This window comes from Diaphorina citri, unplaced genomic scaffold, assembly GCF_000475195.1.
Source record: "Diaphorina citri unplaced genomic scaffold, Diaci psyllid genome assembly version 1.1 scaffold1025, whole genome shotgun sequence".
Lineage (NCBI taxonomy): Eukaryota > Metazoa > Arthropoda > Insecta > Hemiptera > Psyllidae > Diaphorina > Diaphorina citri.
Window position 1 is genome coordinate 66235 of NW_007378455.1, and position 19806 is coordinate 86040.

General features: G+C 36.9%; 2 protein-coding genes across 2 annotated transcripts in view; both read right to left on the minus strand.

The window, feature by feature from the left end:
- LOC103513782 overlaps positions 1–19806 on the minus strand; it is a 34717-nt gene that overhangs the window by 13882 nt on the left and 1029 nt on the right. Inside the window, exons 3-18 of the mRNA XM_026826890.1 lie at positions 18728–18865; positions 18305–18423; positions 17523–17667; positions 17115–17244; positions 16497–16662; positions 15988–16168; positions 15408–15525; positions 12351–12591; positions 11606–11762; positions 10893–11025; positions 7889–8173; positions 6990–7125; positions 5653–5809; positions 5182–5313; positions 4235–4328; positions 3262–3341 (exon numbers count right to left, since the gene is read on the minus strand). Of these exons, the coding sequence (XP_026682691.1) occupies positions 3262–3341; positions 4235–4328; positions 5182–5313; positions 5653–5809; positions 6990–7125; positions 7889–8173; positions 10893–11025; positions 11606–11762; positions 12351–12591; positions 15408–15525; positions 15988–16168; positions 16497–16662; positions 17115–17244; positions 17523–17667; positions 18305–18423; positions 18728–18865 (2412 nt within the window). The remainder of the gene's footprint in view (positions 1–3261; positions 3342–4234; positions 4329–5181; positions 5314–5652; positions 5810–6989; positions 7126–7888; positions 8174–10892; positions 11026–11605; positions 11763–12350; positions 12592–15407; positions 15526–15987; positions 16169–16496; positions 16663–17114; positions 17245–17522; positions 17668–18304; positions 18424–18727; positions 18866–19806) is intronic.
- On the minus strand, positions 6967–8744 carry LOC113469309 (heterogeneous nuclear ribonucleoprotein R-like). Its single transcript, XM_026826898.1, has 3 exons — positions 8578–8744; positions 7889–8173; positions 6967–7125 (listed from the first exon to the last, which is right to left on the minus strand). The coding sequence occupies exons 2-3, from the start codon at positions 7973–7975 to the stop codon at positions 6982–6984; spliced, it is 231 nt and encodes a 76-aa protein (XP_026682699.1). The 5' UTR covers positions 7976–8173; positions 8578–8744; the 3' UTR covers positions 6967–6981.

The following is a 19806-nucleotide window of genomic DNA, read 5'->3' on the forward strand; positions in this document are numbered from 1 at the left end:
CTTCCGATTCCCTTTTTTTTTTTTTTTTTTTTTTTTTTTCTTAGTGTAGGATGCATATAGGTCTAGTCAGTTTTTGACGTGTGGTGGCCCGTTTTAAAAACACATTGTGATTTTGATTTGGCTATTGAGAAAAATCTGAAATGGTATGGTGAACAACTTTCTAATCAACTGTATCGAAAAAGGCCTCTTGAATGCTTCTACCATATTGTAAAGGTCCGTCTACAGTCAACACGGAATTCAAACGAAGTTGATAGATATCGACTGGAACCCATATAAAGTAGGTAAGACCTAAGACCAAAGTATTTTGGTGAGGAGAAAAAGTTAATTGTGTGAACGTGTTTTAGGCGATGTCAAATAGTAAAAACGCTGTCGTAAGGCCATACTAAAATCTTACAATACATTTTGCCATACATCATCATACATGTCATTCTACATTCAAACTTCATTGAAGAAAAAATCCAAGTCCGCTATTCCTGAAATTGATACAAATTTAATCAATTTAGCATAGCTATGAAATTACCCTAATTACCGACTCTACAAGACGAGAGAAAAACCTTTTCCGAAAATTAAGCAAAAATAATTTCAAAGCAAATTTAACAACTTAAAGAGAAAAAAGAAGGGTTTCAGAATGTTGAATTAGGGCAAGGCAAAAGAATAGAGTGGACAGAAAGGGGGGAGAGAGAGACGAGAAAGGGGGGCTACTGTGGTCAAAGAGTTAAAGAGAAGAAATTAAACGAAGTGTCAAAAATGGTCGGGGGAGACTGGTTCATGTTGAATTAGGGCAAGGCAAAAGAATAGAGTGGACAGAAAGGGGGGAGAGACGAGAAAGGGGGGCTACTGTGGTCAAAGAGTTAAAGAGAAGAAATTAAACGAAGTGTCAAAAATGGTCGGGGGAGACTGGTTCTTCAGTGTCGTGTGTGTAAACTAGTGTGAACTACACACTGTGTTACAATGGGTCAGATAGGAGAGATGAAGTACAATGTCTTATAAATGGGGCAGATAGTTACATTGTCCCGAGATCTGTTCAGAACGAGTCTTTTTTATGCTGATAGCTGAATGGGACAAGGTTGTCGTCGCAAAATTTCAATAGCCTTGGATTTTGATAAGAGACCCTTTGAAAGGATTTTTCGGTTTAAAATAGCGCATAGAGCATCGAACAGGTAGAAGGAAGGGAGACTAGAAGAAAGCGACAACTTCAAACCGCGTAGAACTGAGAGCAAAAAGCTCTCTACTAAAATCCGTTCTGAGTCGACGGTCGATCGACGGTCGTTGACTATGTGTGGACACAGCTTTATGCTCCAGGAAAATCGATTCGTTGAATTCCTATGACTTGAATCCTAATAAAAAAAATAATCGGCCGGCGAGTACAAGGCAATAGGGCCTTGCATTATCGTGACATGATCCCAACGACTGGAGTGGAGAGATAACGCATAGAACATCGAACAGGTAGAAGGAGGGGACAATAGAGGGAAGCGATAACTTCAAACCACATGGAACTGAGAGCAAAAAGCTCTCCACTAAAATCTGTTCTGAGCCTAAAGTTGTGTCTACACATAGTCGACGGTCGTTGACTATGTGTAGACACAGCTTTATGCTCCAGGAAAATCGATTCGTTGAATTAACTTATGACTTGAATTCTAATAAAATAATCGGCCGGCGAGTACAAGGCAATAGGGCCTTGCATTATCCGGAATTGATCCCAACGTCTTTTGACAAGGAGTTTACTGACAAGAACAGTTAATGAGTCTGTGAGGGGTTAGAACTTTGTGTACAGACTGGGAAATGGGATTTAGTTTTGGACGAAAAAAAAAACGTCCCTTTCTGCAACGTCAAGTGTGTAGGAGGGGGGACAAATTCCTGCGAGAAAAATCGACACTGTTTGGATTGTTATTTGGATTTCCAATGTAATCAATAAAAGTGTATGATTAATGACCGTAGTAAAGAAAAAGAAATCTTTGGTTAGTGGAGGGGAGGTATGTCTTAGAGTAGGGGAACATAGACCTGTTCCTCTTCAAGTCTTTCCTCATAGTTTGAAGCTTGTCGTTGTAGCCAAATGTGTCTGTCCCTCACTGCTTCCTTGAGTTGTTGATAGGATATTATGGTGTAAATAATACTACATTGAGACCGAAATTTATGGACATTTGTGAGAGGTAGGTTCAAATTATGAAAAGGAACAATTCTGCAGTCGAACCTAAAATTATGGAAATTGAAAAAAATCGTGTATCTGCAAAGTGAATAGTCGGATGTTGGACTTTTACACTGGTTAATCTTAATCTGGTCACCGTAATCAGATATGAGTTTTGCAGTCGATCGACCGGATCATCTTCTAAAGGCAGCGCCTTGTCGTTGTAGCCAAATGTGTCTGTCCCTTACTGCTTCCTTGAGTTGTTGATAGGATATTATGGTGTATATAATACTGCATTGAGACCGAATTTTATGGACATTTGTGACAGGTAGGTTCAAATTATGAAAAGAACAATTCTGCAGTCGAACCTAAAATTATGGATATTGAAAAAATCGTGTATCTACAAAGTGAATAGTCGGATGTTGGACTTTTACACTGGTTAATCTTAATCTGGTCACCGTAATCAGATATGAGTTTTGCAGTCGATCGACCGACGGCATAATAAAATGCCATTCGTAAGACTACATCTGATTAAGAGTGACAGCAGCCTTAGGCCAGCAACTTACTATCAGGTATCAGGTAGACCTGACAGGCGGACCTTTTCAGCCGTACCTATTAGGTCTACCTGATAGTGAATGGCTGGCCTTACACATAGAGTAAGATCATAAAATAAATGGATAGAAGACACTACAGTACTGAAGAGCATCCTAGCATTACCATCGAGAAAAACTTCAGCCAAAAGAAAACTACACACTAAGGAGAGAAATAGGGGAGAGAAGAATTTTGAATTTTTTTCTTCGATGCCATTCGTAAGACTACATCTGATCAAGAGTGACAGTAGCCTTAGGCCAGCAACTTGGTATCAGGTAGACAGTGAATGGCTGGCCTTACACATACAGTAAGATCATTAAATAAATAACTACAGTACTGAAGAGCATCCTAACATTACCATCGAGAAAAACTTCAGCCAAAAGAAAACTACACACTAAGGAGAGAAAGAGGGGAGAGAAGAATTTTGAATTTTTTTCTTCTCATTAAACCAGTTCTAACTGAAATGCAAGCAGATCTCAGCGCATAGGCAAAGCACAATTCAGAGAGAGGAGAGTGGAATTTTTCTCCCGAGACTTTTTTTTTACCTGGTTTGTGTGTTGACGACCAGATTAGTGAATTCGGCTTCCACGAGTTGGCCGTCGTAGTAGGTGATTGCATTTTCTACCTGGTTTGTGTGTTGACGACCAGATTAGTGAATTCGGCTTCCACGAGTTGGCCGTCGTAGTAGGTGATTGCATTTTCTTCATTTGTAAACCAAACCTCTGGGGTTTCAAGTTTATCGAATCTTAACGTTACAGTCACACGCTATGCCAAAGTGTTCTTTCTGAGTGTGGCAGAAACTCACATTTCTATCATATCATAGCTTCATGACACAGGTATTTCATTAAGGTGCAATATTAAGCAGTTGAGCTAAAGACATTAATTTGTCACGTACTTCGATAGTCTAACTAAGGCGTCTGTGCATTTGTGTACCTGTAGATAAGTAGTGCTTTTCCCATATTTAGACTGTCAGCTTAGAACAAGATGTTCCATTATGTATTAATTTGTCACGTACTTCGATAGTCTAAATAAGGCGTCTGTGCATTTGTGTACCTGTAGATAAGTAGTGCTTTTCCTATATTTAGACTGTCAGGTTAGAACAAGATGTTCCATTATGCGAAGAGTTTTATCGATGTATAGTGGTGCTTTATTTAGACTGTCGAATTTAGACTGGTTTTTTAAACTTTAAAATTTTAGAAGCTGCTATATCTCTTGGCACTTTATCATAGCTAGTTCGATGGATGTGTAGTGCTTTATTTAGACTGTCGAATTTAGACTGGTTTTTAAACTTTGAAATTTTAGAAGGTGCCATATCTCTGACATTTATCATAGCGTGTGACTCCTTAATGATTAGTACGGTTAGTAGTACACCCACCATGTTAGGATTAAACATAAACGTTCCATTATGCTAAGAGTTTTATCGATGTATAGTGGTGCTTTATTTAGACTGTCGAATTTAGACTGGTTTTTTAAACTTTAAAATTTTAGAAGCTGCTATAACATAAACGTATGCGCCGCCTTGGCAACATCCCCATACGAGTGCACGTCAAGATAGGGGTCCTCAGTTTCTCCTCCGGCATTGGGATAGTAGTAGTCTTCGTTGAAATAGTCGCTATCTAGAATATTAGTAGTAACACATATACAACACATGAAACAGATAACCAGGGGTTAGTAAACATGAATTGAGACATAACACAAGAAGAAGGACAGACACAATTTCAGCTAGCAATTGAAAAAAAAAAAAAAAAAAAAAAAACCCGAACGGTAGTTTTTAAACTTTGAAATTTTAGAAGGTGCTATATCTCTGACATTTATCATAGCGTGTGACTCCTTAATGATTAGTACGGTTAGTAGTACACCCACCATGTTAGGATTAAACATAAACGGGCCCGTTTTAAAAACACATTGTGATTTTGATTTGGCTATTGAGAAAAATCTGAAATGGTATGGTGAACAACTTTCTAATCAACTGTATCGAAAAAGGCCTCTTGAATGCTTCTACCATATTGTAAAGGTCCGTCTACAGTCAACACGGAATTCAAACGAAGTTGATAGATATCGACTGGAACCCATATAAAGTAGGTAAGACCTAAGACCAAAGTATTTTGGTGAGGAGAAAAAGTTAATTGTGTGAACGTGTTTTAGGCGATGTCAAATAGTAAAAACGCTGTCGTAAGGCCATACTAAAATCTTACAATACATTTTGCCATACATCATCATACATGTCATTCTACATTCAAACTTCATTGAAGAAAACACCCAAGTCCGCTATTCCTGAAATTGATACAAATTTAATCCACTTAGCATAGCTATGAAATTACCCTAATTACCGACTCTACAAGACGAGAGAAAAACCTTTTCCGAAAATTAAGCAAAAATAATTTCAAAGTATGTTCTATACTATTCTATTGCTATGTACATTTTGTATTTTTTCAATTCTATTGCTATGTATGTTTTGCACTTACTTGAACTCGAGTTTGACTTTCAAGCTGTCCCATCCAAAGAAGGGTACGGCATATGTGATGACCCACTTCTTCAGTTTTCCATCGCAGTCGAAATAGGGACTGGTCCAGTAGCCATCGTCCAATGTGGCAGCTCTGTGATAGAAATAGAATTCATAAATATTAATATTGAAAAGTACTTTTTTCCTGTAAGGCGCCTACTAGTTAGAGTTAAACTCTAACTAGTACGTCATTCGCTCCGGATTAGTACCTTTAACGTTACTTTCAGTGTCCGTGAGATAATCTTGGCCTCCCAGATTTGGGAGGATTTAAATTAATTCCAACCGCCTCCCCCAGATTTAAATTTAATTTAAATTCATTTTAAGTTTTAAACTAATTATTTAATATTGCTAGATTACCTATTGTTGGTGTTTTTCTTTTTTTTTATGAAGGTAGATTTTAGTCTAACCTTCAACTTCAGCCCCCCATTCTTACCTGTAGAAGTTCGGATAGTGTTCGTATTTCTTCAAATATTCCCCGGTCTCATTGAATCGTATCTTGATTTTCATATAGAACTTCTCCAGGGAGTCGAAATTGGTTGACCAGCGCTGCTTGAGAAACTGGAAGAACCCTGCATTCGTGTAGACCTCCTCTGAAATCAGAAAAGTGTTTTGATTTAGTGATAAACATATCAAGCCGGGTTAGAGTGTAAAACCCTTTTGGACAGCCAAGCATAAAACCTGGGTTTCCTAATATGTATGACATTAAATGAAGCGTTTTATCTTAATTTTTACTATGTAATAAAATCAAGATCTATTTACACAATCAAACACTGATCGTTGTATCTCTAAAACTCCAACACCTAGAGAGCTGAAATTTGGTATAAATATGCTGAATGTGTTCTGGATGTTCAGTAAGAAAGGGTTTTGTCGAAATCTAAACCGATCTCGCGTTATGACAAATTTTCCGTGGCGAAAAACGGACAATCTGCTGGTTTTTTTTTTTTTTTTTTTTTTTTTTTTTTTTTTTTTTTTTTTTAAAAAAAATTTTAAGTATATTCCAAAACACTTAAACAACGAGGTACAAAGAACACAGTTCTCTTTTTCAAGTTGATCCACAGAACTTATATATAATGACTGCTGAAACCCTCCAAGAGAGAATACCTTATCAGGGTTTATACGCTTTTCCCGGTATGAAATTCCATGACTTTTCCAGAAAATTTCCATGAGTTTTCCAGAAATTTAGGGGCGGAGATGCTTAAAAATCAGTAAGATTACCCCTTCATTTAAATAAAATATGCAATATGCAAAACGTCAAGGGATATGCGCCGCAGGCCGTTTTTCGAAAAAAAAAACTTGATATTTAATTTGAACATATTTAATTTTTGGCCGGGTGGCAAATTCCATGACTTTTCCAAGTTTTCTTTAAATTTTCACGATTTTCCATGGATTTCTCCATGACTTTTTGACCGATTTTCAGATTCCATGACTTTTCCAGGTCGCGTATAAACCCTGATTATGTTTATACTGCAAGAATGGGACTGAAAAGTCCCTTTACTCCCGCAGTCTAAACAAGGTCTTATGTATTTGGTACAAATACAAATAGGTGTACATTTTATGATAAAAAAAAAACCTTGCTAAAAGTTAATAGTTCTAATTAGTTGAGCAACCTCCGTGGCCGAGTGGGTATAACACTAGGCTTGCACGCCGGATGCCACCAACCAAGCTAACTAGGCTGACTGGCTTGTAGGATTTGATTGAAGTTTTGGTAAATGTCTATAGGCCTATAGGGCGTTACGTTGAAAGTTTGGGTAAATGTTATAGATTACTTACTCGTCAACTTATTGAACTCCTCGAATATTTCTTCTCTACTTTTCGACTTGGGTATGTTCCCGACGAACAGTCGTAAATTGGGAACACTAATATTGACTTTCAAGGTTTTGCCCGGCTTGATTTCATAGTTGTCCAGCTGCAAATGAGAGAAAATAGATTTTAGATTAGAAAAACAGAAATATATTTTTCTATACTTCGAGTTCTCGGAACGGCTGGTTTTCTCCTATCTCCTAAGACATTAGAAGTAAACTCTTGAGTGGAAGGTAACCACTAGGCGAGGTTAACGCCGGAGGCGTTCTCTACCACCTAACCCTTAGAACTCCATTATTATGTGGTACAGAAAGCATATTTTTTTATACTTCGAGTTCTCGGAACGGCTGATTTTCTCCTATCTCCTAAGACCTTAGAAGTTACAGTTCCCTCTATCAAACTTCTTAAAAAAAAAATCAATACTTCCAGCCAGCGACAATTAATGCACCAGTTTCCAATGAGCCAATGAAGTTAGGTAAAAATGCGCGTGGTTGGTAATCGGATCGGAAGCCATCTGGCCAATCGTGTAAAGTTAATAAAAGTTGAGTCCTCACGAGGCTAAGTGCACCCCGAACTCCAATCCGAAAGCCGAAAAAACTTCGACCCCACCGGGAATCGAACCTGGGAACTCTGGCGTCGGAGGTTCTATTAATAATAGACTCTTGAGTGGAAGGTAACCACTAGGCGAGGTTAACGCCGGAGGCGTTCTCTACCACCTAACCCTTAGAACTCCATTATTATGTGGTCGAAATCTCAAATAAATGAGGATAAAATTCCATGCCTCGGCTGGGATCGAACCCACGCCCTTCTGTTTACCAGGCGAGCATCTTGACCACTACGCCACCGAGGCAGGCTTCTATTTTACTTACTTCTCGCGTGGCAACGTCCGCCTGGTCGCGTGAAGTGTACGTCACGAACGCATATCCCCTATTGGTTCCGGACAGAGGATCCATCATGAGCCGCAGGTCGTAGATCGTGCCGCACTTCTCAAACAGAACGATCAGTTCGTCCTCATACACATCACGTGGTATTTTGCCGCAGAATACTTCACAGCCTACGCCCGGGGCGGGACCTTGCCAGTTGGGCGGGGGACCTCCGTACTTCCTCTGCCCTGTGGTCACGTCCAATGAGTAGCCGGTTCTCTCGAGTACAGCCTGGGGGAGATAACATTAATAACACGGTAATGTAGTTAAACCTTGTAAGATCTTGTTTCGACTGCAGGAGTAAAGGGACTTTCTAGTCTCATTCTAAATTGTTTAAAAGACCTTGTTTAGACTGTGGGAGTAAAAGGACTTTCCAGTCTCTCATTCTCACAGAATAAACAAGGTACCTATACCTATTCTATTTTATTATTTAAAATGAATAATAATGCTTATTTATTCTTTTCGAATGGGACTAAAGAGTGTCCCTTTACCTCAGCAATATCAAGGATTAAATGACATCTAAATCAGTAATTTAATTGTATGGGATTGAAGCCACCAGAGGTAGGTAAAAATAAGGAAGACTAGTTTATTGGAAACAATACAACGCCTACAGGGGAGTTTCCAATAACTCTTACCAAGGAAGTTTGAATTAAAAACGAAACAAGAAATACTCAAATAATGAATTTACAAAAATCAAATATTGACACAGGAAAAAAAAAAAAGGAATTCCTATGTGGTAAAAATTCAAAGGAATGAGCACTTGATGGAAATCACAAGAAATGAAGCTCCAAACTTCACTGACTCAACTTTGAAGAGAATATACTGTATCAAGTGGCTACAAATATTGTAGGATCAACTGTGGAACTTTACTGACTCATGAAATGATCTCAGGATGTTGTTATACCACTACGAAACGTCTCAGCCAGCCTAATTAGTGTGGAGGGTAGTACACCCATCTTCTAAGTTCGTGGGTTCAATTCCCACCTGGGATGAGTTTCATCTTGCATCAAACCACATTAATATAGTACCTACAGTCCTGTATACAAATGGATAAAAAACTTCAAAGGTCTTCACAGTAATAATAATAGTGCTTATTTATACTGCTCACATAGGACTGAAAAGTCACTTTACTCCAGCAGTAGGCTACTACTATTATGTGGTCAAATTCTCAAATTATATTGAGGATAAATTCCATACCTTGGCTGGGATTGAACCCACGCCCTCCTGTTTACCAGGCAAGTGTCTTGACCACTACACCACCGATACAGTAGATCCCTGGAAAAGTCATCGAATCTGAAAATCGGTCAAAAAGCCATGAAAAAATCATGGAAAATCGGAATTTGCCACCCGGTCAAAAATAAAAAATGTTCAAATTAAATATCAAGTTTTTTTTTTCGAAAAACGGCCTGCGGCGCAATCCCCCTCATATCCCTTGACGTTCTGCATATTTTATTTAAATGAAGGGGATAATCCTACTGATTTTTAAGCATCTCCGCCCCTAAATTTCTGGAAAACTCTTGGAAATTTTCTGGAAAAGTCATGGAATTTCATACCGGGAAAAGCGTATAAACCCTGATAAGGTATTCTCTCTTGGGGGGTTTCAGCAGTCATTATATATAAGTTCTGTGGATCAACTTGAAAAAGAGAACTGTCTTCTTTGTACCTCGTTGTTTAAGTGTTTTATGAAGCCCTGAAGATGGAGGGAGCCCCTCCGAAACATGTAGGCATTTAATTTACAAATAAACTATAATTTTTGAAGTTCTGTAAGATATTAATACCTTTTTGGTTCTCCTTTTCAAGTTGATACCTAATGTATTCTATTCGCGTGTGAATTTCAGCGGGCCTCTCCCAAGTGATCATCTACAGTTCTCCGGACGACAACAAGAAGAACCGGGGCTTCTTATGAAATATCCATGAAACAATCGTATAGTAATCCAATCTTATGATGGTAATCCAAGCGAACGAGGCATATTAACACAGTTTTATTGTAACACTACTTGTAGCACTTATCACGAGTGTTGAGAGAAATCTCAGCTTTTGATGTTGTTCACAGAAATACAAAATTTATTCTAACACTATTTATGTTTTAATTACTCTTCTAAGGCACGAGGTTTCAAGTATTCTCCACCACACAACAGAAACATTAGTGGACAAAATCCGTGTCTAAAAATTGGACACAAAACTGAAATGATTTCTGTTAAAAAGAATATCTATAGTAAATGATGGGATGATTTTAATATATCCATATCAACAATTGAAATGAGTTAAAAAACAGAGAAATAAAACTGTACAAGCCTTTAAAAGTAGTTAAAAACCGAAAATGAGCACAGTTAACTATAAAGAGTATTTTATTTACACAAATATGTTACTAATACTTACGATTAGGTTAATGAACTAATTAATGTACACGTTAGAAATGACAAAAATCGGCCGTTGGAAATTATTTATTTTGAAACACAAAAACGGTCGGAATGTTATATTTGTTTAATTTTGTGTTGAAAATATCGATATTTATTGTAAAAATAAAATAAAACCAACACTTGATCATCCATTTCACTAATTAAATACACTCACGAAAAAAAAAAAAAAAAAAAAATTAAATTAACCGCTGATACAGTTTCCAAACTTCTTGGGAAAAAGAAGAAAAATCAAGATCATCCTAAGATTTCATATGGGTATAGGGTGAGACAGACTCGTCACATGAAAGATTCAAAACTAAAAATTAGCTTCTTTTTTTATAATCAAGCAAGGTCTTCTACTGTTAACATTCATGTATTAAGTATGTTATCATACCCATAAAATACCCGAGACCTTGTTTAGACTGCTCGGATAAAGGGACTTTTTAGTCTCATTCAAGTAGGATAAACAAAATATATTCTATACTATTCTATTGCTACTTATGTACATTTTGTATTTTTTCCATTCTATTGCTATGTATGTTTTGCACTTACTTGAACTCGAGTTTGACTTTCAAGCTGTCCCATCCAAAGAAGGGTACGGCATATGTGATGACCCACTTCTTCAGTTTTCCATCGCAGTCGAAATAGGGACTGGTCCAGTAGCCATCGTCCAATGTGGCAGCTCTGTGATAGAAATAGAATTCATAAATATTAATATTGAAAAGTACTTTTTTCCTGTAAGGCGCCTACTAGTTAGAGAAATAAAATTAATAAATTAATATTGAAAAGTACCTTTTTTCCTGTAAGGCGCTTTAAGTCTCACTAGTACAGTAGAACCTCGATTATTTCAACTTTCTATTATTTCAACCCCAAAATCAGTTCAAAATAGGGTATTTATTTCATTTTGTTCTTTTCTATCTAAATTTTGCCCCTTTTCCATTGTTTTATACGGTATTTCGATTATTTAAACTACCCTCGATCTCAATTAGTTCAAATAATCGAGGTTCTACTGTACTTACGTCATTTGCTCCGGATTAGTACCTTTAACGTTACTTTCTGTGTCTGTGAGATAATCTTGGCCTCCCAGAGTTGGAAGGATTTAAATTAATTCTAACCCCCTCCCTCAGATTTAAATTTAATTTAAATTCATTTTAAGTTTTAAATTAATTATTTAATGTTGCCAGATTACCTATTGTTGGTGTTTTTCTTTTTTTAATGAAGGTAGATTTTAGTCTAACCTTCAGCTTCAGCCCCCCATTCTTACCTGTAGAAGTTCGGATAGTGTTCGTATTTCTTCAAATATTCCCCGGTCTCATTGAATCGTATCTTGATTTTCATATAGAACTTCTCCAGGGAGTCGAAATTGGTTGACCAGCGCTGCTTGAGAAACTGGAAGAACCCTGCATTCGTGTAGACCTCCTCTGAAATCAGAAAAGTGTTTTGATTTAGTGATAAACATATCAAGCCGGGTTAGAGTGTAAAACCCTTTTGGACAGCCAAGCATAAAACCTGGGTTTCCTAACATGTATGATATTAAACGAAGCGTTTTATCTTAATTTTTACTATGTAATAAAATCAAGATCTATTTACACAATCAAACACTGATCGTTGTATCTCTAAAACTCCAACACCTAGAGAGCTGAAATTTGGTATAAATATGCTGAATGTGTTCTGGATGTTCAGTAAGAAAGGGTTTTGTCGAAATCTAAACCGATCTCGCGTTATGACAAATTTTCCGTGGCGAAAAACGGACAATCTGCTGGTTTTTTTTTTTTTTTTTTTTTTTTTTTTTTTTTTTTTTTTAAAAAAAGTTTTTTTTTTTAAAATTTTTTTTTTTTTTTTTCATAAAAATTTTTTTTTTTTTTTTTTGGAAGAGAGAAGGAAGACAGGATAGGAGAAAGCAGTTGTTGCGAGAACAAACATTATCCGTTTCAGATAAAATCCACCCCTGAAAACTGCTTATTTGACATAAAAGCTTAGTTTCGACGTTCACACAACTCTCCACCTACCGGTTTTATTGAGTCTGGCCAAATCTTCGACTTTAAATTTCCTCGTGTTCAACTGTTCCTTATAGGCAAACGGCGCAAACAGAGTCCTATTGGTGAACTTGTTTCTATCCCAGTACATCCCTGCAGACCAGATCTTGCTGTCTCCCAGTGCCAGGGCCAAAGTTTCACCTATCATTTGATCTTCGGACAGGGGTTGGTCCGTCAGCCGCTTGCCCGAGTATACCTCTTTGGGGTCGGAAATCTGAAATAAAAATCAGCGGATATAATAACAATTTATATCGAGTTGATTACGTCATTATATGATATAATCTACATCAATAAATCTAGGAGGAAACCAGCTGATTCCCAATACCTTAAAGAAGCAACAGTACAGAAAATTCCTACGTAGGGGATGACCCTACGGAAATAAAAGGTCAAGAAAGGGATTCGAAGCCACGACTCATTTGAACTCTGCTGACCTAACAACCGTGATGAACAACAAGTGTCACATCACCCTAACATGTTGCTTTTCTTCTTCTTCTTCTTCTTCTTCTTCTTTACCTTTTCCCACTCAAGTGGGGTCGGCATTTTTAGACAACAATTTCCAGTTGCCTCGGCAACAATTTATATCGAGTTGATTACGTCATTATATGATATGATCTACATAAATAAATCTGGGAGGAAACCAGCTGATTCCCAATAGCTTAAAGAAGCAACAGTACAGAAAATTCCTACGTAGGGGATGAGCCTACGGAAATAAAAGGTCAAGAAAGGGATTCGAAGCCACAACTCATTTGAACTCTGCTGACCTAACAACCGTGATGAACAACAAGTGTCACATCACCCTAACATGTTGCTTTTAATCACCCTAAATGTTGCTAGGGATCTCGCGATAATCAAGAGTTACTTACTTTCATTGTTCAGTTTTCCGTGTCTGAAAAACTTGTTTTCTTCCTCATTTCTACATTTTCAACCTTTCCTATTTATTGTTGACCTAGCGCGGCATCTTAAAGTATTGTGTTAAAATACAATCAGGTCAGATGAAAACTCTATTGAGAAAAAGGCAAACCAATCACCCTAAATGTTGCTAGGGATCTCGCGATAATCAAGAGTTACTTTCATTGTTCAGTTTTCCGTGTCTGAAAAACTTGTTTTCTTCCTCATTTCTACATTTTCAACCTTTCCTATTTTATTGTTGACCTAGCGCGGCATCTTAAAGTATTGTGTTAAAATACAATCAGGTCAGATGAAAACTCTATTGAGAAAAAGGCAAACCGGTTCAGCACGAGAACCGTGGTTTGACCAGGGTTTACCTTTGACCGAAATAAAGTGAAAACTGTGAAGCGTGGTGATATCACGTCCACTTTTACACGTGAATTTTCTCGTTAAATGTATTTGTTGAGTTCATTTTTTACATATAACAAGAAAAGTCTTTTTGGACATTAGAGTTTAAAGAAAGAATTCTATCAAAGGTGTTAAGTGTAAACACAAAACCCACTCTGAGGCTTAGGTGTATGGGCAAACAGACCCAAAAGATGGGCTAAGGTTATACGAATCTACGAAGGTGTTTGATGGGTTAAGGTTATACGAATATGTTAAGTGAATAAATCCTATGAAGATTTTTTACCTGTAAAAATGCACTGATGAAATTGGCCAACCGGACCGATGGAGAGTATGACATGTTTGGGGCAAAATATATGGCACTAGCATTGATGTGTGGATTTGCCGAGACATCTGCTACCGTGGACAAGAAGTAATACATCATACCAGGATCATAGGTGTTGTTTATAGCCGGTCTAATGAACCTTGCTTGCAGGATATAACTGAAGAAGAAAGCTCTACTCAGAGCTATGTTGTGTAAGTGGAGGAGTGCGGTTCTGTTGGGGAACACAGGGTTAATGTTGATGTCTTTAATATCTGGTAGATGAGATACTGTATCCTCTGGTAGATAAAGGTCCCCTAAATGCTGAATTGGACAATTTTCGGCGTTTACTTTGTCGAGCTTTTTTCTAATTTCGTCAAAACTATCTCTAGCCTGCCACTCATATTGTCCAAACACACCCAGTTTGAGCAGGTACACAACATACACTATTACACTTAAATAAGGCCACATTGTTAAGATCTGGAGACAAGCAAACTATAACATTGATATTCACTAATTAAATTAATACAATAACTATTTAATTCACTACATAAATTCGTTTTAAATAAATTAAATTTGGAGCTTTTGACTTTTTTTTAGTTCGGGTTCGGACTTTGGACTTTTGCACTTTTGTTTGTTTTTGTTTATCTTGTGCGACTGCGCACTTGTTGCGTTTTCGTTGCGCATCATTGCGCATAGCAACAGGTGGGGAGTGGGAGTCATCACAGTGTTGCCAGACTCATATATTTTAAATTTATCCTAAAAACGGATGAACGGGTATATAGGGTGGGGTGTCCTCTCGACCATGGACTCCATGGAGCTAGGTGTTGAGCTCCTTGCTCTCGACGGTATAGGTACCTACGTACATCCGGAATCTGGTGATTCCGGTTTTATTAAAGAAAATGATGGGTACAGATATCAAGGCCGTATTTAGAGGGGGCCAGGGGGCCAGGGCCCACCCCCCTCTCAAGCTTCATTTTTCTCCTTTTCTATAGGCCAGACTCCCGAAATTTGGAGTATCCACCCCGGTATATCACGTTGACCTAGCGCGGCATCTTAAAGTATTGTGTTAAAATACAATCAGGTCAGATGAAAAGTCTATTGAGAAAAAGGCAAACCGGTTCAGCACGAGAACCGTGTTTTGACCAGGGTTTACCTTTGATCGAAATAAAGTGAAAATTGTGAAGCGTGGTGATATCACGTCCACTTTTACACGTGAATTTTCTCGTTAAATGTATTTGTTGAGTTCATTTTTTTACAAATAACAAAAAAAAGTCTTTTTAGACATTAGAGTTTAAAGAAAGAATTCTATCAAAGGTGTTAAGTGTAAACACAAAACTCACTCTGAGGCTTAGGTGTACGGGCAAACAGACCCAAAAGATGGGCTAAGGTTATACGAATATGTTAAGTGAATAAATCCTATGAAGATTTTTTACCTGTAAAAATGCACTGATGAAATTGGCCAACCGGACCGCCATTTTTGCCTCATTGGCAAACTGCTCTTCAGCGCCGAATGCAAAGTCCCCTTGAAGTTCTAAATCTTGTTTGCTGTACCTGAAGTAATAGAAAAAGATTGTTAAGAATACTTGGAATTTTAGATTGTATAATGCAAAGGGCACTACAATATGATAAAAGGAGCGGATCAAAAGTGCAAAGTATTTTTTTTTTTTTCTTTTTTTTTAAGAGAAAAGATGTAAAAGGTCTTATAATAGGTACTTGAAATTTGAATCTTCATGCCACTTGACATGGTATCTACCTCATTTGCAGAAGATTTTGTTTCCACTACAACATGAGTCATATTTGAAAAATCAAGTTCAACCAGATTAATTTCTTTTCAGTTTTCATCAAGATCAAACTTACTTCTTGCAACTCTCAGCATTCACGCTGAACAGAAATTTGAGCACCTCCTCAATGTTAATCTTCTCTGTATGCAGACTGCCGCAAAAGAGTACATATTTGAAAAATCAAGTTCAACCAGATTAATTTCTTTTCAGTTTTCATCAAGATAAAACTTACTTCTTGCAACTCTCAGCATTCACGCTGAACAGAAATTTGAGCACCTCCTCAATGTTAATCTTCTCTGTATGCAGACTGCCAGGCCCTGGAGTGAAGTTCCTATACTCGTAGTACATATCCATGTATTTCTCTCGTATCTCCGGCTTAGCCTTCTCCCATTGGACTGGCATTTTCTGCACCCCTGGAAAATCCAAACAGAATAATGAAATAAAATTCCGATTTCAAATAAAATGGACCGATTCCAAGGTTTTTTTTTTGAGAGAGAGAGAATGGCTTTTGGTTGTCCTGAAAGAGCTATAAGTACACACTTAAGAACCTATATTACTTAACTTTTTGTTAGTGTATTAGTATTAGCTACCATCATTATCCTTTTTTAGAGGATTTTCAAGTCACACCACCTTTTGCGAGTGTCATGAATTCATGATATCCAACAACAAAATCACTTAATCTTTAGGTATCTCATTTTAGAAGTCAAGGGATTAAAATAAAACCAATGAATAAATACTTACACCCTATTTTGGAGCAGTCAAATCCGTTGTAGTACTGTTTACTGGTGGCGCGCTCTATGATTTCACCCAGATAAGGGCGCCTTACAACGTTAGGCAATCGGAAGCCGGGTATACATCGACACTGGTATCCACCACGACGGAAACCCCAACCATGCAATGGTTCACACTGGAGAAAATAATAACATGAAGGAGAACTAGTGAAAATGCTTTTAACTTTTCAGTCTCATTCTGGCAGGATAAACAAGGTATATTCTATTCTATAACTTATAACCTCAAATAGACACCACAAATTCGTTCGTTTCCGTGAGATAATGGTCTCAGTGTTGGTAGAATTGGGAGTTTTAAAACCCTTTGGACACCTAGAAACAATATTTGGGCTCCTTAAATGTCGAAAAAAAGTGTTTACGAATAAGTAATTTTGAAAGTGAAATCAATGTCAGTTCTTGCCTATCTGTCAGTCAATCAAAATGTTCGTGTTGGTGTGAATACTTATGCAGTATGCACTGCTAAAAATACATTATGTACCTATTGACATATTTATTTAATTTGTTCCTTTATTAGATCTGATAAAGACTCCAAAATCAAGTACCTAGAATGGGAAGTACACGTTGTCCTTACCTCTGTTGTTTCCTTTTTACATCGTGCTGTATCTGCAAATCTATTTGGACCACTATTACCTTCACCAGCAGGACACTGGTTGATATCTATCCGATCAAAGTCCATTTCCAGAACCGCCACTGCAGTGTAACTGTTATAGGAGGGGGAAAATTGATTATTAATTAGGTATAGAACAAGCCAGTAGTCTCACATTAGCTATTTATACAGACAAAACCTAAAATGGATTTTTTTTTTTTTTTTTTTAAGGCAGGGTTCTCCTGAATGAGCTTCCACCCAACCAGCCAACCACTTATTGGTCTTCACCAAGCTAAATGCATCTCAAAACAAAGAAAATAGCCATTACAATATCTAGTTATTATAGGTCAAGACCTAAAAAAAGTGATAGAATCTAGAATCCTATGAACTTACGTGGGATATTCAATATGTCTAAAGGTTGTGTGTCGAGGATAAATATCTGCTATAGGAACTACAGCTGCCACCAGCCACTTGTTGGATCTACCACAGTCAAAGTAAGGTCTGGTCCATTTGACAGGCCCTGGCACTTCATCGGCACCTGAAAACAAGACATAGTGTACAACATTAGAGAGATGGTACAAAGAGCTTTTTCTGCTGAATTGCTAAGTACCTACCAGTATTCTTTTTATGTCAAGCTATGTTGACAATTTTACACATTTTGTCCCTAACAACACATATTTTCAATTTTGATTGTAATCATTTAAAAGAGTCTGTGTATGTTATATTCTTGTCTCAAACAGGTGTAACCAACTCTCACTCAATCCTGAGTTATCAAGTTATCATTCATTTTCAGAACTGGCATAAGCCACATTCTCATGACATAAAACAGCTTGTTTTCACTCTCCTGTAAAATTTCAAAAAGTGGCTTATGCCTCTGTGTATTGTGAGGGATGATTTGTATAAATGATTTTTTGACAAACTTTTGCAGCAGTTTTATTACTTAAATTCAAGTGTTTTTCTTCCCTATATTGAAGCCACTTATAAACAATATGTTTTAGGTGGAGTAAGTAAGTGAATAAATTAACTTCAACTAAGTTTAAATTCTCAAGTTCTAGGCCATTTATAAGGTATGGATGTTTGAGGTAGATTAACTTATATACAAATGTTTATGAGGTATAATTATTAATTTATACACAAATGTTTCAGGTAGGTGAGGGAGACACCTCACCACTCACCAGGAGGACCGTGGAACACAAACGTCTCATTTGTGTTGTTGGAATACCGGATCTCAACCTGGTAAGTTGTCTTTGTGTCATGCCTCTTTTCAACTTTGTCAGGAAGCCATTTGGTGTACCTGTAACAAGAATTAATAATGTTAGAGAAAAAGAAATGAATTTATTTAAATCCATGCCAACCTTCTTATGAAGGGTAGCTTACCTACAGCATACTCATCTATTACATCATGTAACTTTTATTATGTACCTACAGCAGTCTATTCTTGAGGGTCATTGTGTTGGAGTTAAGAGATTTGACTGAAATAAAATATGAACAAACTTATGATACATTTGGGAATCATCCCCTGATATTATTCCCTTCCTTATCTTCCAAGAATTTGGTTTGTCCTTGCTAAGAATTCCTCTTTACTCCTTCAAACTAACCATTCATTAATTCTGTAGAAATCTGAAGTGTAGTCAGAGCTTAAACTGCCATTTGGAATAGAACCCAAATCTCTGACAATGAATGTGTTCAATGTTGATATTCTCTCCAAATGTATGGGGTCATTGAAATCATCAGCTCTGAAACAAGAACAGAAGGTGAAATAATTCATTAGACATACAAAATAATCCCTTAAAGTGAGCAAAGCAGAGCGAATAAAATTTGGAAAATCACTGAGCACAGAACATAAAGAATGTGTTGATGACTCATCCATAAATAATGGGTTCAAGCAATGTAAGTCCACAAACTAAATAGGTACTTCAGAACAAAATACAAGAATCCATTTTTTTTTTTTTTTTTTACTGAAGTTTGATACAGTCTATTCTCTTCAAAGTTGAGTCAGTGAAGTTTGGAGCTTCATTTCTTGTAATTTCCATCAAGTGCTCATTCCTTTAAATTTTTACCACATAGGAATTGCTTTTTTTTCCTGTGTCAATATTTGATTTTTGTAAATTCATTATTTGAGTATTTCTTGTTTCGTTTTTAATTCAAACTTCCTTGGTAAGAGTTATTGGAAACTCCCCTGTAGGCGTTGTATTGTTTCCAATAAACTAGTCTTCCTTATTTTTACCTACCTCTGATGTAGTGATCACGACGCTCGCCTGGTAATCAGCAGGGTGTGGGTTCAATCCCATACAATTAAATTACTGATTTAGATGTCATTTTATCCTTGATATTGCTGAGGTAAAGGGACACTCTTTAGTCCCATTCGAAAAGAATAAATAAGCATTATTATTCATTTTAAATAATAAAACCTGAAACAAGAACAGAAAATGAAATAATTCATTAGACATACAAAATGATCCCTTAAATTGAGCAAAGCAGAGCAAATAAAATATGGAAAATCACTGAGCACAGAACATAAAGAATGTGTTGATGACTCATCCATAAACAATGGGTTCAAGCAATGTAAGTCTAGTCCACAAACTAAATAAGTAGGTACTTCAGAACAAAACACAAGAATCCATTTTTTTTTTTTTTTTTTTTTTTTTTTTATGAAGTCCTCATACCTTAATGTTCG

Excerpts from the sequence above, each read along its gene's own strand:
- LOC113469309 (XM_026826898.1), bottom strand. The coding sequence starts at position 7,975 with ATGATGGATCCTCTGTCCGGAACCAATAGGGGATATGCGTTCGTGACG. Across the intron at positions 7,126-7,888 it reads CGGACGTTGCCACGCGAGAA|CTGGACAACTATGAAATCAA; the intron begins GTAAGTAAAATA and ends TCTCATTTGCAG.